Source organism: Gadus morhua, chromosome 17 (assembly GCF_902167405.1).
Source record: "Gadus morhua chromosome 17, gadMor3.0, whole genome shotgun sequence".
NCBI classification, from domain to species: Eukaryota; Metazoa; Chordata; class Actinopteri; order Gadiformes; family Gadidae; genus Gadus; species Gadus morhua.
In genome coordinates this window covers 19,602,993-19,622,533 of record NC_044064.1, presented here as the reverse complement: position 1 = coordinate 19,622,533, position 19,541 = coordinate 19,602,993, and the positions used below count along the sequence as shown (strand labels likewise).

The window sequence follows — 19,541 nt, the reverse complement described above, 5'->3', positions numbered from 1 at the left end:
AGTGCTTTCTAGAAAGTGGAAGTATTTAGGAGATTAGATATTATCCATTTCACCTTGTCTTACGATCATAACATCCAAATCGTTTTTTTCTTGAAAGCCATATTTTGCCATATTTTTTTTGCCAACACAACATTTAAGGGGGCCAAAGTGAGAGGACAGCTCCCCCCATGTCCCCTTTCCAGAACCCAGGAGATTACATACACTCAGAGATGAGTTTAAGGGTTGAAAGGAGATTATTCAGGGGGGACTGAGAGGGAGGGGACCCAAGAATTTAAATCATATGTGATTTATCATTGGGGAATGAAATACGGCTACTTTCTATCAAAATGTGAAGACATCATTGTAGAGGAGATTTATCGCAGTGGGTGTTTTGTCCGTGTTTTCTTTTTTTTAAATGTTGTCTGGTATTGTCATTTATATGCCCGGCTAGCTCAGTCGGTAGAGCATGAGACTCTTAATCTCAGGGTCGTGGGTTTGAGCCCCACGTTGGGCGCTATATACTTTTAACCTAGCCCATCTGATGGAACAAAAAAGTAAAATGAGTAGTTCTTGGTTCTGTTCGATCATAGAGCCACACTAAATGTCAGCCGGTCAGCAGGTTGCGTGTTTGAGCCACAACATTTTGCATTGCTATGGAGTCAGCTAGAAAGTTTGAAAATAAGTTGCAACTAAGGATTGTGGCGGCAAACCATAAAAGTCTTGATAATTTCAAAGGGCCAATAAGCAACAAAACATGACTTTGAAAGCATGGCTATTCTCCGTAGATGGTATTCTAGCATACCAGGGTATAATACAATCTCATTGCCATTGACTGTTTCAATGGTTGAGTGAGATTCATTTGTTGCGAACTTTGCCATAGCTGACATGCAGACATGTTCGCATTTTTACAACACATGTGAATATGTTCATTGGTCTCTGTGGCGCAATTGGTTAGCGCGTTCGACTGTTGATCGAAAGGTTGGTGGTTCAAGCCCACCCAGGGACGAGCTGATTTTAACTGACCACCAGGATGACTATTAGCCCAAACCAGTAACCTTTGTTAGGCGAAAACATCGACTTTGTTTCCAAGAGTAGAAGCAGTTCATCAAGATAGAACTACTCTGTAATTTCCCTTCTAACCATGTACTCCTGCTGACTTGAGTACGGACTGTCTGAAAGAAGAGCTATCTGGTTAAAGTGCTTTCTAGAAAGTGGAAGTATTTAGGAGATTAGATATTATCCATTTCACCTTGTCTTACGATCATAACATCCAAATCGTTTTTTTCTTGAAAGCCATATTTTGCCATATTTTTTTTGCCAACACAACATTTAAGGGGGCCAAAGTGAGAGGACAGCTCCCCCCATGTCCCCTTTCCAGAACCCAGGAGATTACATACACTCAGAGATGAGTTCAAGGGTTGAAAGGAGATTATTCAGGGGGGACTGAGAGGGAGGGGACCCAAGAATTTAAATCATATGTGATTTATCATTGGGGAATGAAATACGGCTACTTTCTATCAAAATGTGAAGACATCATTGTAGAGGAGATTTATCGCAGTGGGTGTTTTGTCTGTGTTTTTTTTTTTTTAATGGTGTCTGGTATTGTTTTAATATGCCCGGCTAGCTCAGTCGGTAGAGCATGAGACTCTTAATCTCAGGGTCGTGGGTTCGAGCCCCACGTTGGGCGCTATATACTTTTAACCTAGCCCATCTGATGGAACAAAAAAGTAAAATGAGTAGTTCTTGGTTCTGTTCGATCATAGAGCCACACTAAATGTCAGCCGGTCAGCAGGTTGCGTGTTTGAGCCACAACATTTTGCATTGCTATGGAGTCAGCTAGAAAGTTTGAAAATAAGTTGCAACTAAGGATTGTTGCGGCAAACCATAAAAGTCTTGATAATTTCAAAGGGCCAATAAGCTATATAACATGACTTTGAAAGCATGGCTATTCTCCTTAGATGGTTTTCTAGCATACCAGGGTATAATACAATCTCATTGCCATTGACTGTTTCAATGGTTGAGTGAGATTCATTTGTTGCGAACTTTGAGATTCATTTGTTGCCAACACAACATTTAAGGGGGCCAAAGTGAGAGGACAGAGCTATCTGGTTAAAGTGCTTTCTAGAAAGTGGAAGTATTTAGGAGATTAGATATTATCCATTTCACCTTGTCTTACGATCATAACATCCAAATTGTTTTTTTCTTGAAAGCCATATTTTGCTATATTTTTTTTGCCAACATAACATTTAAGGGGGCCAAAGTGAGAGGACAGCTCCCCCCATGTCCCCTTTCCAGAACCCAGGAGATTACATACACTCAGAGATGAGTTTAAGGGTTGAAAGGAGATTATTCGGGGGGGACTGAGAGGGAGGGGACACAAGAATTTAAATCATATGTGATTTATCATTGGGGAATGAAATACGGCTATTTTCTATCAAAATTTGAAGACATCATTGTAGAGGAGATTTAACGCAGAGGGATTTTTGTCCGTGTTTTCTTTTTTTTAAATGTTGTCTGGTATTGTCATTTGTATGCCCGGCTAGCTCAGTCGGTAGAGCATGAGACTCTTAATCTCAGGGTCGTGGGTTCGAGCCCCACGTTGGGCGCTATATACTTTTAACTTAGCCCATCTGATGGAACAAAAAAGTAAAATGAGTAGTTCTTGGTTCTGTTCGATCATAGAGCCACACTAAATGTCAGCCGGTCAGCAGGTTGCGTGTTTGAGCCACAACATTTTGCATTGCTATGGAGTCAGCTAGAAAGTTTGAAAATAAGTTGCAACTAAGGATTGTGGCGGCAAACCATAAAAGTCTTGATAATTTCAAAGGGCCAATAAGCAATATAACATGACTTTGAAAGCATGGCTATTCTCCTTAGATGGTATTCTAGCATACCAGGGTATAATACAATCTCATTGCCATTGACTGTTTCAATGGTTGAGTGAGATTCATTTGTTGCGAACTTTGCCATAGCTGACATGCAGACATGTTCGCATTTTTACAACACATGTGAATATGTTCATTGGTCTCTGTGGCGCAATTGGTTAGCGCGTTCGACTGTTAATCGAAAGGTTGGTGGTTCAAGCCCACCCAGGGACGAGCTGATTTTAACTGACCACCAGGATGTCCATTAGCCCAAACCAGTAACCTTTGTTAGGCGAAAACATCGACTTTGTTTCCAAGAGTAGAAGCAGTTCATCAAGATAGAACTACTCTGTCATTTCCCTTCTAACCATGTACTCCTGCTGACTTGAGTACGGACTGTCTGAAAGAAGAGCTATCTGGTTAAAGTGCTTTCTAGAAAGTGGAAGTATTTAGGAGATTAGATATTATCCATTTCACCTTGTCTTACGATCATAACATCCAAATCGTTTTTTTCTTGAAAGCCATATTTTGCTATATTTTTTTTGCCAACACAACATTTAAGGGGGCCAAAGTGAGAGGACAGCTCCCCCCATGTCCCCTTTCCAGAACCCAGGAGATTACATACACTCAGAGATGAGTTTAAGGGTTGAAAGGAGATTATTCAGGGGGGACTGAGAGGAAGGGGACCCAAGAATTTAAATCATATGTGATTTATCATTGGGGAATGAAATACGGCTACTTTCTATCAAAATGTGAAGACATCATTGTAGAGGAGATTTATCGCAGTGGGTGTTTTGTCTGTGTTTTTTTTTTTTTAATGGTGTCTGGTATTGTTTTAATATGTCCGGCTAGCTCAGTCGGTAGAGCATGAGACTCTTAATCTCAGGGTCGTGGGTTCGAGCCCCACGTTGGGCGCTATATACTTTTAACCTAGCCCATCTGATGGAACAAAAAAGTAAAATGAGTAGTTCTTGGTTCTGTTCGATCATAGAGCCACACTAAATGTCAGCCGGTCAGCAGGTTGCGTGTTTGAGCCACAACATTTTGCATTGCTATGGAGTCAGCTAGAAAGTTTGAAAATAAGTTGCAACTAAGGATTGTTGCGGCAAACCATAAAAGTCTTGATAATTTCAAAGGGCCAATAAGCTATATAACATGACTTTGAAAGCATGGCTATTCTCCTTAGATGGTATTCTAGCATACCAGGGTATAATACAATCTCATTGCCATTGACTGTTTCAATGGTTGAGTGAGATTCATTTGTTGCGAACTTTGAGATTCATTTGTTGCCAACACAACATTTAAGGGGGCCAAAGTGAGAGGACAGAGCTATCTGGTTAAAGTGCTTTCTAGAAAGTGGAAGTATTTAGGAGATTAGATATTATCCATTTCACCTTGTCTTACGATCATAACATCCAAATCGTTTTTTTCTTGAAAGCCATATTTTGCTATATTTTTTTTGCCAACACAACATTTAAGGGGGCCAAAGTGAGAGGACAGCTCCCCCCATGTCCCCTTTCCAGAACCCAGGAGATTACATACACTCAGAGATGAGTTTAAGGGTTGAAAGGAGATTATTCAGGGGGGACTGAGAGGGAGGGGACCCAAGAATTTAAATCATATGTGATTTATCATTGGGGAATGAAATACGGCTACTTTCTATCAAAATGTGAAGACATCATTGTAGAGGAGATTTATCGCAGTGGGTGTTTTGTCTGTGTTTTTTTTTTTTTAATGGTGTCTGGTATTGTTTTAATATGCCCGGCTAGCTCAGTCGGTAGAGCATGAGACTCTTAATCTCAGGGTCGTGGGTTCGAGCCCCACGTTGGGCGCCATATACTTTTAACCTAGCCCATCTGATGGAACAAAAAAGTAAAATGAGTAGTTCTTGGTTCTGTTCGATCATAGAGCCACACTAAATGTCAGCCGGTCAGCAGGTTGCGTGTTTGAGCCACAACATTTTGCATTGCTATGGAGTCAGCTAGAAAGTTTGAAAATAAGTTGCAACTAAGGATTGTGGCGGCAAACCATAAAAGTCTTGATAATTTCAAAGGGCCAATAAGCAACAAAACATGACTTTGAAAGCATTGCTATTCTCCGTAGATGGTATTCTAGCATACCAGGGTATAATACAATCTCATTGCCATTGACTGTTTCAATGGTTGAGTGAGATTCATTTGTTGCGAACTTTGCCATAGCTGACATGCAGACATGTTCGCATTTTTACAACACATGTGAATATGTTCATTGGTCTCTGTGGCGCAATTGGTTAGCGCGTTCGACTGTTGATCGAAAGGTTGGTGGTTCAAGCCCACCCAGGGACGAGCTGATTTTAACTGACCACCAGGATGACCATTAGCCCAAACCAGTAACCTTTGTTAGGCGAAAACATCGACTTTGTTTCCAAGAGTAGAAGCAGTTCATCAAGATAGAACTACTCTGTAATTTCCCTTCTAACCATGTACTCCTGCTGACTTGAGTACGGACTGTCTGAAAGAAGAGCTATCTGGTTAAAGTGCTTTCTAGAAAGTGGAAGTATTTAGGAGATTAGATATTATCCATTTCACCTTGTCTTACGATCATAACATCCAAATTGTTTTTTTCTTGAAAGCCATATTTTGCTATATTTTTTTTGCCAACATAACATTTAAGGGGGCCAAAGTGAGAGGACAGCTCCCCCCATGTCCCCTTTCCAGGACCCAGGAGATTACATACACTCAGAGATGAGTTTAAGGGTTGAAAGGAGATTATTCGGGGGGGACTGAGAGGGAGGGGACACAAGAATTTAAATCATATGTGATTTATCATTGGGGAATGAAATACGGCTACTTTCTATCAAAATGTGAAGACATCATTGTAGAGGAGATTTATCGCAGTGGGTGTTTTGTCTGTGTTTTTTTTTTTTTAATGGTGTCTGGTATTGTTTTAATATGCCCGGCTAGCTCAGTCGGTAGAGCATGAGACTCTTAATCTCAGGGTCGTGGGTTCGAGCCCCACGTTGGGCGCTATATACTTTTAACCTAGCCCATCTGATGGAACAAAAAAGTAAAATGAGTAGTTCTTGGTTCTGTTCGATCATAGAGCCACACTAAATGTCAGCCGGTCAGCAGGTTGCGTGTTTGAGCCACAACATTTTGCATTGCTATGGAGTCAGCTAGAAAGTTTGAAAATAAGTTGCAACTAAGGATTGTTGCGGCAAACCATAAAAGTCTTGATAATTTCAAAGGGCCAATAAGCTATATAACATGACTTTGAAAGCATGGCTATTCTCCTTAGATGGTTTTCTAGCATACCAGGGTATAATACAATCTCATTGCCATTGACTGTTTCAATGGTTGAGTGAGATTCATTTGTTGCGAACTTTGAGATTCATTTGTTGCCAACACAACATTTAAGGGGGCCAAAGTGAGAGGACAGAGCTATCTGGTTAAAGTGCTTTCTAGAAAGTGGAAGTATTTAGGAGATTAGATATTATCCATTTCACCTTGTCTTACGATCATAACATCCAAATTGTTTTTTTCTTGAAAGCCATATTTTGCTATATTTTTTTTGCCAACATAACATTTAAGGGGGCCAAAGTGAGAGGACAGCTCCCCCCATGTCCCCTTTCCAGAACCCAGGAGATTACATACACTCAGAGATGAGTTTAAGGGTTGAAAGGAGATTATTCGGGGGGGACTGAGAGGGAGGGGACACAAGAATTTAAATCATATGTGATTTATCATTGGGGAATGAAATACGGCTACTTTCTATCAAAATTTGAAGACATCATTGTAGAGGAGATTTAACGCAGAGGGATTTTTGTCCGTGTTTTCTTTTTTTTAAATGTTGTCTGGTATTGTCATTTGTATGCCCGGCTAGCTCAGTCGGTAGAGCATGAGACTCTTAATCTCAGGGTCGTGGGTTCGAGCCCCACGTTGGGCGCTATATACTTTTAACTTAGCCCATCTGATGGAACAAAAAAGTAAAATGAGTAGTTCTTGGTTCTGTTCGATCATAGAGCCACACTAAATGTCAGCCGGTCAGCAGGTTGCGTGTTTGAGCCACAACATTTTGCATTGCTATGGAGTCAGCTAGAAAGTTTGAAAATAAGTTGCAACTAAGGATTGTGGCGGCAAACCATAAAAGTCTTGATAATTTCAAAGGGCCAATAAGCAATATAACATGACTTTGAAAGCATGGCTATTCTCCTTAGATGGTATTCTAGCATACCAGGGTATAATACAATCTCATTGCCATTGACTGTTTCAATGGTTGAGTGAGATTCATTTGTTGCGAACTTTGCCATAGCTGACATGCAGACATGTTCGCATTTTTACAACACATGTGAATATGTTCATTGGTCTCTGTGGCGCAATTGGTTAGCGCGTTCGACTGTTAATCGAAAGGTTGGTGGTTCAAGCCCACCCAGGGACGAGCTGATTTTAACTGACCACCAGGATGTCCATTAGCCCAAACCAGTAACCTTTGTTAGGCGAAAACATCGACTTTGTTTCCAAGAGTAGAAGCAGTTCATCAAGATAGAACTACTCTGTCATTTCCCTTCTAACCATGTACTCCTGCTGACTTGAGTACGGACTGTCTGAAAGAAGAGCTATCTGGTTAAAGTGCTTTCTAGAAAGTGGAAGTATTTAGGAGATTAGATATTATCCATTTCACCTTGTCTTACGATCATAACATCCAAATCGTTTTTTTCTTGAAAGCCATATTTTGCTATATTTTTTTTGCCAACACAACATTTAAGGGGGCCAAAGTGAGAGGACAGCTCCCCCCATGTCCCCTTTCCAGAACCCAGGAGATTACATACACTCAGAGATGAGTTTAAGGGTTGAAAGGAGATTATTCAGGGGGGACTGAGAGGAAGGGGACCCAAGAATTTAAATCATATGTGATTTATCATTGGGGAATGAAATACGGCTACTTTCTATCAAAATGTGAAGACATCATTGTAGAGGAGATTTATCGCAGTGGGTGTTTTGTCTGTGTTTTTTTTTTTTTAATGGTGTCTGGTATTGTTTTAATATGTCCGGCTAGCTCAGTCGGTAGAGCATGAGACTCTTAATCTCAGGGTCGTGGGTTCGAGCCCCACGTTGGGCGCTATATACTTTTAACCTAGCCCATCTGATGGAACAAAAAAGTAAAATGAGTAGTTCTTGGTTCTGTTCGATCATAGAGCCACACTAAATGTCAGCCGGTCAGCAGGTTGCGTGTTTGAGCCACAACATTTTGCATTGCTATGGAGTCAGCTAGAAAGTTTGAAAATAAGTTGCAACTAAGGATTGTTGCGGCAAACCATAAAAGTCTTGATAATTTCAAAGGGCCAATAAGCTATATAACATGACTTTGAAAGCATGGCTATTCTCCTTAGATGGTATTCTAGCATACCAGGGTATAATACAATCTCATTGCCATTGACTGTTTCAATGGTTGAGTGAGATTCATTTGTTGCGAACTTTGCCATAGCTGACATGCAGACATGTTCGCATTTTTACAACACATGTGAATATGTTCATTGGTCTCTGTGGCGCAATTGGTTAGCGCGTTCGACTGTTGATCGAAAGGTTGGTGGTTCAAGCCCACCCAGGGACGAGCTGATTTTAACTGACCACCAGGATGACCATTAGCCCAAACCAGTAACCTTTGTTAGGCGAAAACATCGACTTTGTTTCCAAGAGTAGAAGCAGTTCATCAAGATAGAACTACTCTGTAATTTCCCTTCTAACCATGTACTCCTGCTGACTTGAGTACGGACTGTCTGAAAGAAGAGCTATCTGGTTAAAGTGCTTTCTAGAAAGTGGAAGTATTTAGGAGATTAGATATTATCCATTTCACCTTGTCTTACGATCATAACATCCAAATTGTTTTTTTCTTGAAAGCCATATTTTGCTATATTTTTTTTGCCAACATAACATTTAAGGGGGCCAAAGTGAGAGGACAGCTCCCCCCATGTCCCCTTTCCAGAACCCAGGAGATTACATACACTCAGAGATGAGTTTAAGGGTTGAAAGGAGATTATTCGGGGGGGACTGAGAGGGAGGGGACACAAGAATTTAAATCATATGTGATTTATCATTGGGGAATGAAATACGGCTACTTTCTATCAAAATTTGAAGACATCATTGTAGAGGAGATTTAACGCAGAGGGATTTTTGTCCGTGTTTTCTTTTTTTTAAATGTTGTCTGGTATTGTCATTTGTATGCCCGGCCAGCTCAGTCGGTAGAGCATGAGACTCTTAATCTCAGGGTCGTGGGTTCGAGCCCCACGTTGGGCGCTATATACTTTTAACTTAGCCCATCTGATGGAACAAAAAAGTAAAATGAGTAGTTCTTGGTTCTGTTCGATCATAGAGCCACACTAAATGTCAGCCGGTCAGCAGGTTGCGTGTTTGAGCCACAACATTTTGCATTGCTATGGAGTCAGCTAGAAAGTTTGAAAATAAGTTGGAACTAAGGATTGTGGCGGCAAACCATAAAAGTCTTGATAATTTCAAAGGGCCAATAAGCAATATAACATGACTTTGAAAGCATGGCTATTCTCCTTAGATGGTATTCTAGCATACCAGGGTATAATACAATCTCATTGCCATTGACTGTTTCAATGGTTGAGTGAGATTCATTTGTTGCGAACTTTGCCATAGCTGACATGCAGACATGTTCGCATTTTTACAACACATGTGAATATGTTCATTGGTCTCTGTGGCGCAATTGGTTAGCGCGTTCGACTGTTAATCGAAAGGTTGGTGGTTCAAGCCCACCCAGGGACGAGCTGATTTTAACTGACCACCAGGATGTCCATTAGCCCAAACCAGTAACCTTTGTTAGGCGAAAACATCGACTTTGTTTCCAAGAGTAGAAGCAGTTCATCAAGATAGAACTACTCTGTCATTTCCCTTCTAACCATGTACTCCTGCTGACTTGAGTACGGACTGTCTGAAAGAAGAGCTATCTGGTTAAAGTGCTTTCTAGAAAGTGGAAGTATTTAGGAGATTAGATATTATCCATTTCACCTTGTCTGACGATCATAACATCCAAATCGTTTTTTTCTTGAAAGCCATATTTTGCTATATTTTTTTTGCCAACACAACATTTAAGGGGGCCAAAGTGAGAGGACAGCTCCCCCCATGTCCCCTTTCCAGAACCCAGGAGATTACATACACTCAGAGATGAGTTTAAGGGTTGAAAGGAGATTATTCAGGGGGGACTGAGAGGGAGGGGACCCAAGAATTTAAATCATATGTGATTTATCATTGGGGAATGAAACACGGCTACTTTCTATCAAAATTTGAAGACATCATTGTAGAGGAGATTTAACGCAGAGGGATTTTTGTCTGTGTTTTTTTTTTTTTAAATGTTGTCTGGTATTGTTATTCGTATGCCTGGCTAGCTCAGTCGGTAGAGCATGAGACTCTTAATCTCAGGGTCGTGGGTTCGAGCCCCACGTTGGGTGCTATATACTTTTAACTTAGCCCATCTGATGGAACAAAAAAGTAAAATTAGTAGTTCTTGGTTCTGTTCGATCATAGAGCCACACTAAATGTCAGCCGGTCAGCAGGTTGCGTGTTTCAGCCACAACATTTTGCATTGCTATGGAGTCAGCTAGAAAGTTTGAAAATAAGTTGCAACTAAGGATTGTGGCGGCAAACCATAAAAGTCTTGATAATTTCAAAGGGCCAATAAGCAATATAACATGACTTTGAAAGCATGGCTATTCTCCTTAGATGGTATTCTAGCATACCAGGGTATAATACAATCTCATTGCCATTGACTGTTTCAATGGTTGAGTGTGATTCATTTGTTGCGAACTTTGCCATAGCTGACATGCAGACATGTTCGGATTTTTACAACACATGTGAATATGTTCATTGGTCTCTGTGGCGCAATTGGTTAGCGCGTTCGACTGTTAATCGAAAGGTTGGTGGTTCAAGCCCACCCAGGGACGAGCTGATTTTAACTGACCACCAGGATGTCCATTAGCCCAAACCAGTAACCTTTGTTAGGCGAAAACATCGACTTTGTTTCCAAGAGTAGAAGCAGTTCATCAAGATAGAACTACTCTGTAATTTCCCTTCTAACCATGTACTCCTGCTGACTAGAGTACGGACTGTCTGAAAGAAGAGCTATCTGGTTAAAGTGCTTTCTAGAAAGTCGAAGTATTTAGGAGATTAGATATTATCCATTTCACCTTGTCTTACGATCATAACATCCAAATCGTTTTTTTCTTGAAAGCCATATTTTGCTATATTTCTTTTGCCAACACAACATTTAAGGGGGCCAAAGTGAGAGGACAGCTCCCCCCATGTCCCCTTTCCAGAACCCAGGAGATTACATACACTCAGAGATGAGTTTAAGGGTTGAAAGGAGATTATTCAGGGGGGACTGAGAGGGAGGGGACCCAAGAATTTAAATCATATGTGATTTATCATTGGGGAATGAAATACGGCTACTTTCTATCAAAATGTGAAGACATCATTGTAGAGGAGATTTATCGCAGTGGGTGTTTTGTCTGTTTTTTTTTTTTTTTAATGGTGTCTGGTATTGTCATTAATATGCCAGGCTAGCTCAGTCGGTAGAGCATGAGACTCTTAATCTCAGGGTCGTGGGTTCGAGCCCCACGTTGGGTGCTATATACTTTTAACCTAGCCCATCTGATGGAACAAAAAAGTAAAATGAGTAGTTCTTAGTTCTGTTCGATCATAGAGCGACACTAAATGTCAGCCGGTCAAAAGGTTGCGTGTTTGAGCCACAAAATTTTGCATTGCTATGGAGTCAGCTAGAAAGTTTGAAAATAAGTTGCAACTAAGGATTGTGGCGGCAAACCATAAAAGTCTTGATAATTTCAAAGGGCCAATAAGCAATATAACATGACTTTGAAAGCATGGCTATTCTCCTTAGATGGTATTCTAGCATACCAGGGTATAATACAATCTCATTGCCATTGACTGTTTCAATGGTTGAGTGAGATTCATTTGTTGCGAACTTTGCCACAGCTGACATGCAGACATGTTCGAATTTTACAACACATGAGAATATGTTCATTGGTCTCAGAATGACCAATCACACGTTCCACTGTCCATTTCTCTCCATTTCTCTTCCATATCTTTTCACCAGAATGACCAATCACACGTTCCACTGTCCATTTCTCTCCCTGCGCTAAGCCAATCACGGACAGGCTAGCGACGCTCCGAATTCGGAATGGATTTTAACTGTAGAACAAACCACACGTATTCAATCGTCATTCCTGAAAACGACTCTGTAAGGTAAGGGTTTGAATTACATTAAAACACATTTAACACATTTAACACATCCAATCGCGGAAATGATCCACCCTATAAATTCGGACAGGTCATGCTCTGGAAAAGGTAGCGGTAATAACGGTAGTAAGTACGCTCTTCTGAAAACTAGTCTGCAATGTAACGGTTTGCAATTTACATTACAACAAATGCTTTACATTTAAGAACCAATAAATCGCGGAAATTATCGACGTTATAAATTCGTTCTACTGAATATAGGGTATTACTTTATCCAAAAGTCTGACCGTGCGGATTGTCTTAGCTTGTCCGGACATGTCACTACTTTTCCTCGTCATTTCACTGACTTTGGTTAATTTACAAGCATGTTAGCATCGGTTTAACTTTACTAACTTGAAATGATCGACGATCTAAATTCGTTCTACTGAATATTGGTATTATTTAATCCAAAAGTCTGACCGTGCGGATTGTCTTACCTTGTCCGGACATGTCACTACTTTTCCTTGTCATTTCACTGACTTTGGTTAATTTACTAGCATGTTAGCATCGGTTTAACTTTACGAACTTGGGTCAACTTCTTGTTAATTTATTGCATGTCAGCCTCAGTAGGAACTAGTAGTACGATTACGGTGAACGACCATTTTAATTCACCTGTACGGTGAACGACCATTTTAATTCACCTGTACGGTAAACAACCATTTTAGATTACATGGGGATATACTAGGGATTATTTTGTATGTATCACACATACACACACACACACACACACACACACACACACACACACACACACACACACACACACGTATATATATATATATATATATATATATATATATATATATATATATATATATATATATATATATATATATATATATATATATATATATATATAGCATATGTCTTTGACAATGTATGGTAACTTGGCCATTCTTCCCCTTGTCTTCAGATGTCTACTAAGAAGCATCGATCCATGGGGTCTGAGGAGTGGGTGAGCCGCCTGAGGGCATTTGCCTCTTCTGGCACTTGGCCCTCCAGTGCAGGGAACAGGCCATCTCCAAAACAGGCCAAGTGGCACAACCTCTACCAGAAGGTAAGCTTTGCCCCAACAGTAAACCAAAACTCCAAAGTGAACCAATTGTGTCTAAGTAAATCATTCTTTTCAATGAATTACAGATTGAGAAGTGTCCCATGATGCTGCGTGGGCAGACCTTAATGTTAGGGATAGCCCAGACATGTACCTGTGGCTTTCACTCCCAGCAGGTAATATTGAGAGCCTGGTGAAATAAATGCATTTTGTAGGCTTACAATTTGTGATGTGGACAAAATCCCATATTGATTAGTATTAATGCTTGTTTAATGGTTTTATTGTTTCTGTCTGTCAGTCTGTGAGAAGCCCTGCAGCTACCTTTGCCTCCACCTCTGCTGCGCCTGCACGGAGCCCTGGGAGGCCTGCATTGACGCTGGCGATGGTGAATATTTCCATCACATTAAATACCATGTCATTCACCTGGTTAGCCATGATCAACTCATCTCAGATCTGTGTGTTTACATAACTTTCATGCGTATCACTGGTGTGTGTATAATGTCATTTTTAACACCATTTTATTAAGACTATTCTTGGTTGATTTTCAGTTTGAGAAAGCGCGGTTTGGTGGGACTTTGTCTGCTGCAGCCAAGCCGAATGTCAATCTGACCAGGAGGCCTGTTGAGGTAATTGATGTACCTATAGCTGTGCCTGATGCCTAAGAACACAGCCATACAGCCAACACTATCTTTGTTTTGTAATTGTACTTCATCGGCTCTGTTTCCCCCTCTTCCCAGCGTCCCTCCAGCCCTGCCACTGTCCCGTCTGGGAGAAGCACTCCATCCGCTACCCCACCTCGAGTGACGCCCCCTTCCAGTCCCAGATTCTACAGGCCTGTCTCCCCTTTCTCTCTGCCTCCATCCAGCCCCATCATGTCGGCGGCGAGGACCAGCTCTTCTCCTCTGGTTCGTGCAACTGTAATAACCTCTCTACAGGTCTTACATACTGTAGCGTGTAGCGGATAGATGATTTATGATCTTTTTCTTTTTCTTTATGTAGGTTGAATCAGATACGAGTCCTGCTCCTCCAGGTCTCCTCCCTGCTCCTCCAGGTCTCCTCCCTGCTCCTCCAGGTCTCCTCCCTGCTCCTCCAGGTCCCCTCCCTGCTCCTCCTGGTCCCCTCCCTGCTCCTCCTGGTCCCCTCCCTGCTCCTCCTCTTGCTGCTCAGTTCTGGCTGCCGGTGGAAATGAGGAAGACCATTCCCCAGCAGGACCAGCGCTGGATTGCATCCACGCTGTGGAGGAACCAGCGGCTGCGACCGGACGTCCAGCTCTGGTATGAGCCACCTGTTCCTGCCCTCATCTACAACCAGGTCCCATCACCAGACCGCTTTTTTATGCACCGGCTCCTGGTGTGGATGCCCTACCACCTGTGGAAGGTGAGGCTGTCCTGCCCCCAGTGCAAGGGGCAGCTCACCGGGGCCGGCATCCACAAGAGGGCACGGAAGGTCCTGGACGTGGACAGGTACTACCTGATGGTGACGGAGACCCTCAGGTGCAACTCCTCCAGTTGCATATCAAATTACCTGTCCACGAGCCAGACCGTCCTGGACCAGCTGAGCTTGGCTCTCCGCGGGGAGTTCCGCCTCATCCTGACCCGCAAGTGAGTTCAGATCATGAAAGCAAATATCTTTTTTCAGTAATCAGTAATCCAGCAAATAGCAATATTTGATCACACTAAACCCCATCAATATTAGATCAAAAATATTTATAACATTTTGCCCATAGAAAACTCTTTGTCCAGCCAAACTAAATAATTTGATACAATCATACCTGTCCACAAAGGTATGCGTGTGACATCCGTGTCATCCGGATGCTACGGGAGAGGACCCTCGGCAACAGCTCCACACGCCTGGCCAAACAGCTGCGGGAGAACCACGGCGAGGAGTGGCTGCAGCGGTTGGCCCGCTACATGGAGCTGGCCAATGACTTTGCCCGCAGGCCCGGTCTCTTCCCTGTGGTCTGTCAGAGCCCCCCCGAGCCTATCGCTGTCCCGACCAACAGGTGGCTCCTGACGGTGTACGGGAAGGACTTGATGAGCCGTATGGGTCACATCAAGGCCAGCATCACCTCCACCTTTGGCTCCATTTTAAAAATGGATTCTACAAAGAAGGTAAAAAGGACATCAGTAATAATGCATCAACAATATATGAAATGGGTTTTCTCATAACACCATATCCCAGCTTGGGAGCCATTGAAGTTATAGTCACAAATGTGTCAATGTTTATTTGATGTGCATTTTTGCGTGTGTAAATGCCTCTTTTATATGTTTATTCCTAGATATATATTTTGCTTCTGTTTTGTTCTTATTCTAATTTATATTACTGTTTTGAAAGCACTCTGAATTAGTTTATTCTGATTAATTCCAGATGACCAAAAAGCTGGCTGGAGCCGCCAAGGGGACGGCGCTCTGGGTGTCCTCCGTCAGCAACGAGAAGGGGCAGGTCCTGATCAGCGTCCTGACAGCCCAGGAGGGACCTGGACTGGACCGGATGGTGTCAGGCCTCATCAGGCGCTACAGCGAGGCGGGCGTGGCTCCCCCTATACTCCTCTATGTGGACTGTGGCTGCTGCAAGGAGACGGGAGGGGAGAGCAAGCTGCAGGCCAGGTTCGGCGGCTGGCCAGACCTCGTCATCCGGCTGGACATCTGGCACTTCCTTCGGCGGCTTGCGGCCGGATGCACGACCGACGCCCACGCCCTGTACCCCATCTTCATGGCCACGCTCTCCGTCTGCCTGTTTGAGTGGGACCCTGAAGATGTGGCCCTTCTGCGCCACGCCAAGAGGGAGGAGCTCCGGAGGGAGGGTGTGCCCGGCATCTCCGAGGCTCTGGTGGACAGCCGGTTGACCAAGGCCCAGTTGGCGCTGTACTGCAGGCGGAGGACCCGTGGAGAGGAGGCCACCATCCGCCAGGTGGAGGCCCTGCTGCAGGAGCTGATGGGGGACAAAGGCAGGGACCTGCTGGGTGTTCCCCTCCTGGACCGGGTGAGGATGGAGCACATCTGGCGGGTTCAGAAGAGGCACGTCAAGTGCATCCAGGACCTGCCAGGTGTGCCTCTGTACACAAAGACCGGCACCACCACCACCAAGGACGGCGTCGTCCTCACCAAATACAGGTGTGCGCGAGGTTCAACGTCACTGGAGTCCTTCCACTGCCACCTGAACCGCTTTATTCCAGGTGAGTTTTAATGACATCACCAGCGTCTAACACACTGACGACCATTTACTTTTATTGGTAATACATGTTTTACAATACAATATTCTGTACTTTCAGGGACCCAGGCCAATGACCTGAACTTCCAGCTCTACTTGCTGGACGGGCTGAACCGGTGGAACCAGGACCGGGCTGCTGCTGCTGTGGCTGAGAAGATGTCCGCTCTCCTCAGCTACTCAGGGGATCTGGTACACTGTGTGAACACATTTGGCACCAATGTGTTTGGACAGATGTTTGTCCCCTCTTTCCGCCTCCCCAGCAAGTACACTGGTAAGTTGCACTGAATACTGAATGCTTCACACTGGGACATGAAATGACGACCAGGCATGTATACGTTTATAATGAAATGTTGTTAATTATGCAAAACAGATTAGATTCACATATTTGCATATTCTGTCGTCCAATCTGTCATCATAAATATGTTAACAAGTCACAACAAGAAGGTGCTATAATCAAATAATGAATGGGGGCTGCTCACTTTCTATCTATATTCAGACCAACATTAATATGGGTTCCACACATGTTGATGTACTTATTCTGCTAATCAAAATGTTGTTTTCATTCCCAGGAGAGTTGATAGGCATTGACTACCTCTACATGCAGACGGGGAAGTGCATGCAGGACATGGATCCTGAGGGGGAGGAGACGGAGCAGCTGCTGGAGGACCTGGGCGACGAGGCAGAGGATGAGGGCTTCACAGACGACACCGAGGCTAGTCTGGAGCTCTTCTCTGCCCTCATTTCACTACCACCTGCTCAGCCCTCCACCAGTGGTTCCTGGTCCGCTGCTCCACCTCCTCCTTCTCCACCACCGGCTCAGCCCTCCACCAGTGGTTCCTGGTCCGCTGCTCCACCTCCTCCTTCTCCACCACCACCGGCTCAGCCCTCCACCAGTGGTTCCTGGTCCGCTGCTCCACCTCCTCCTTCTCCTCCACCACCGGCTCAGCCCTCCACCAGTGGTTCCTGGTCCGCTGCTCCACCTCCTCCTTCTCCACCACCACCTCCACCTGCGTCATCTGCTGTCACCGCTCCGGGTGCCGCCCCACAGGTTCCTGTTGAGCAGTTGGTAAGTACCTTTGAGCAATAGTGAAACATAACATTTCGATTTCTTTCCTATTTGTCCAGCATCGATGTTAAAATGGTTTTATTTTTCAGGCAGTGGATGAAAACAACATCCCGGGCCTGGAGAGGGTGGACCGCCTAGCCGAGTATCTGGTGGGGCTGAGGAGCCAGACCAGCCTGGCCCTCAGCAACCGGGATGTCGGCATCATCGTCGGCCTGTGGGAGGACCTGCTGCCCTACGACCAGCAGAAGGCGGTGTACCATGCACGGCACCAGGACAGGCTGCTGACGGGGCGCTTCAGGTCGCCGAAGAAGAAGGGAGAGTTCACGTCGGGTGTGGACAGTTTGCGGAGATGCACCATAACAGCGAGTGCATCTCCTGCACAGTGGCCTTCATGCTGCCGCCTGGTTGATGCCATCTGTGTTAGGCTCTGCACCCTCCACCCTTCCCCTACCAAGAAGGGGAAGGGGTACCTCTCAAGGTGGAGTCTGATCCTGAGGGACTACCGCAGGATCAGACAGCTCATCCTGGCCAACGGGGCCGTGATGTCCACCACCAGCCTGCAGCTGGTTGAGGTGAACCAGACCACCCTCATCCAGTGGCACAACAGGAGGGTGGCCAGGCAGGGTGTCTCCGTGTTGTGCCAGGGTGTGGACCTGCCTGCCCCTGTGCCTGTTGCCACCGTGGTCTTACCTCCGGGTATGGACCGCCCCGCTGTGGCTCCTCAAACCCCGGGCCTGGTGAAATATTCCTACCACCTCCCGGAGAGCACAGCGGGGCGGGCCAAAATGAACCGGAGGGCCACAGCCACTGCCACCGCAGCCGTAGCACCAGCACCGGCACCAGCACCAGCAACGGCACCTGCAACGGCTGTAAGGCCCAGGATGAAGACAGCCCAGAGGCGGCTGTTTCCCTGTCCTCCCACCCCTGCCCCTGTCATCAGCAGCACCCCTGCTCCATTTGTTTTTGCCCTCCCCCGGGCCCCTGCTCCATTTGTTTTTGCCCTCCCCCGGGCCCCTACTCTCTCCGGCACTCCTGCCCTCACCCAATCCCTCCCTAGCACATCATTCCTCCCGGTAAACCCCCTGTTGCGCTACCCTCACGCCCAGCCCCCCATTATGTTTGCTGTCCCCTCAGCAGTGCCTCCTGCAGAACGGAAGAGGCCTTACAACAGGACTGGGGAGGCAAATAAATGCAGGAGGTGTGGGGAGCCCCGGAGTGCAGCGACTGGCCACAGCCAGTACAAGGGGAAAATCTACTGCCCCTCCTCCGAGTCCCTGACCAAGGAGCAGTGGTTGGCGGAGAGGAGGAAATAAGATTACCAGTGTATAGTATCTATGTTATATGTTAAAATAAACATGTTTATATATTAACAAATGTTTTAAGAATTATTTGCTGGTCATCTTATTCGAATCATTAGCCAGATCCACTCCACAAGAGGAAGCAACATACTACTATTGCAATATAATATGCACACAAAATGATTTATAGTTGAAATACTTGTAGGTTGAAGATGGAGGCTAAATTGAGCCCACAGGTCACAATACAAATAATAACTAAACAAGTAGCTTGCTAAAGAGTGCACAGGTGTGCTGTGAATAGCTGTATGGCTACAACAATAGTGGAAAAGAAAGTAACATATTCATTAGAATATTCCCATTAAAATAAGTGCATATGTGTGTCAATGGAGGGCAAGGGTAATTATATTTGCGCAAGAGATCTTGAGTACATCCATGAATTAACCAAAAAAAATGTTTGTCACCGGTGGGACTTGAACCGCCGACCTTCTGTTCCAAGGCTGAAGAATTGCAAACAAAACCCCACATTCTCAGGTTTTTATTAGTTTTTTATGTAATGAAATGTTTTTTTGTAATTTATGTCCTAAATTTCTCTCATTCCCTTCCCTTTCCCCTTTTTCTCCCTTTGTCCTCTCTTTTTCCCCTTTTTCTCCCTTTTTCCTCTCTTTTTCCTTCCTTTTCTTCTCCCCCCCTTCTCCCCCCTTTCCTTCCTTCTTCCCCCCCCTTAAAAGACTATTGTTCCCCAGCTTTGGCGCAATTGGTTAGCGCGTTCGACTGTTAATCGAAAGC

The 19,541-nt window shown here is 44.3% G+C and overlaps 1 protein-coding gene and 17 non-coding genes across 18 annotated transcripts; all 18 read left to right on the top strand.

The window, feature by feature from the left end:
* The first annotated feature begins 420 nt into the window (after nt 1–420).
* trnak-cuu (transfer RNA lysine (anticodon CUU)) lies at nt 421–493 on the top strand. The gene has a single exon. It is a non-coding gene; the product is annotated as a tRNA-Lys (tRNA).
* Nucleotides 494–911: 418 nt separating this feature from the next.
* On the top strand, nt 912–985 carry trnan-guu (transfer RNA asparagine (anticodon GUU)). The gene has a single exon. It is a non-coding gene; the product is annotated as a tRNA-Asn (tRNA).
* A 608-nt stretch (nt 986–1,593) lies between these two features.
* Nucleotides 1,594–1,666, top strand: trnak-cuu (transfer RNA lysine (anticodon CUU)). Its single transcript has one exon. It is a non-coding gene; the product is annotated as a tRNA-Lys (tRNA).
* An 846-nt stretch (nt 1,667–2,512) lies between these two features.
* trnak-cuu (transfer RNA lysine (anticodon CUU)) lies at nt 2,513–2,585 on the top strand. Its single transcript has one exon. It is a non-coding gene; the product is annotated as a tRNA-Lys (tRNA).
* Nucleotides 2,586–3,003: 418 nt separating this feature from the next.
* trnan-guu (transfer RNA asparagine (anticodon GUU)) lies at nt 3,004–3,077 on the top strand. The gene has a single exon. It is a non-coding gene; the product is annotated as a tRNA-Asn (tRNA).
* Nucleotides 3,078–3,685: 608 nt separating this feature from the next.
* trnak-cuu (transfer RNA lysine (anticodon CUU)) lies at nt 3,686–3,758 on the top strand. Its single transcript has one exon. It is a non-coding gene; the product is annotated as a tRNA-Lys (tRNA).
* An 844-nt stretch (nt 3,759–4,602) lies between these two features.
* On the top strand, nt 4,603–4,675 carry trnak-cuu (transfer RNA lysine (anticodon CUU)). Its single transcript has one exon. It is a non-coding gene; the product is annotated as a tRNA-Lys (tRNA).
* A 418-nt stretch (nt 4,676–5,093) lies between these two features.
* Nucleotides 5,094–5,167, top strand: trnan-guu (transfer RNA asparagine (anticodon GUU)). Its single transcript has one exon. It is a non-coding gene; the product is annotated as a tRNA-Asn (tRNA).
* Nucleotides 5,168–5,775: 608 nt separating this feature from the next.
* On the top strand, nt 5,776–5,848 carry trnak-cuu (transfer RNA lysine (anticodon CUU)). Its single transcript has one exon. It is a non-coding gene; the product is annotated as a tRNA-Lys (tRNA).
* Nucleotides 5,849–6,694: 846 nt separating this feature from the next.
* On the top strand, nt 6,695–6,767 carry trnak-cuu (transfer RNA lysine (anticodon CUU)). Its single transcript has one exon. It is a non-coding gene; the product is annotated as a tRNA-Lys (tRNA).
* Nucleotides 6,768–7,185: 418 nt separating this feature from the next.
* Nucleotides 7,186–7,259, top strand: trnan-guu (transfer RNA asparagine (anticodon GUU)). Its single transcript has one exon. It is a non-coding gene; the product is annotated as a tRNA-Asn (tRNA).
* A 608-nt stretch (nt 7,260–7,867) lies between these two features.
* trnak-cuu (transfer RNA lysine (anticodon CUU)) lies at nt 7,868–7,940 on the top strand. Its single transcript has one exon. It is a non-coding gene; the product is annotated as a tRNA-Lys (tRNA).
* A 418-nt stretch (nt 7,941–8,358) lies between these two features.
* trnan-guu (transfer RNA asparagine (anticodon GUU)) lies at nt 8,359–8,432 on the top strand. Its single transcript has one exon. It is a non-coding gene; the product is annotated as a tRNA-Asn (tRNA).
* Nucleotides 8,433–9,042: 610 nt separating this feature from the next.
* trnak-cuu (transfer RNA lysine (anticodon CUU)) lies at nt 9,043–9,115 on the top strand. Its single transcript has one exon. It is a non-coding gene; the product is annotated as a tRNA-Lys (tRNA).
* Nucleotides 9,116–9,533: 418 nt separating this feature from the next.
* trnan-guu (transfer RNA asparagine (anticodon GUU)) lies at nt 9,534–9,607 on the top strand. Its single transcript has one exon. It is a non-coding gene; the product is annotated as a tRNA-Asn (tRNA).
* Nucleotides 9,608–10,217: 610 nt separating this feature from the next.
* trnak-cuu (transfer RNA lysine (anticodon CUU)) lies at nt 10,218–10,290 on the top strand. The gene has a single exon. It is a non-coding gene; the product is annotated as a tRNA-Lys (tRNA).
* A 418-nt stretch (nt 10,291–10,708) lies between these two features.
* On the top strand, nt 10,709–10,782 carry trnan-guu (transfer RNA asparagine (anticodon GUU)). Its single transcript has one exon. It is a non-coding gene; the product is annotated as a tRNA-Asn (tRNA).
* Nucleotides 10,783–11,905: 1,123 nt separating this feature from the next.
* On the top strand, nt 11,906–18,788 carry LOC115529939 (uncharacterized). Its single transcript, XM_030339086.1, has 12 exons — nt 11,906–12,100; nt 13,044–13,187; nt 13,271–13,357; nt 13,480–13,566; nt 13,730–13,807; nt 13,919–14,086; nt 14,181–14,782; nt 14,965–15,292; nt 15,549–16,356; nt 16,453–16,662; nt 16,961–17,457; nt 17,547–18,788. The coding sequence occupies exons 2-12, from the start codon at nt 13,044–13,046 to the stop codon at nt 18,768–18,770; spliced, it is 4,233 nt and encodes a 1,410-aa protein (XP_030194946.1). The 5' UTR covers nt 11,906–12,100; the 3' UTR covers nt 18,771–18,788.
* The last annotated feature ends 753 nt before the right edge of the window (nt 18,789–19,541 follow it).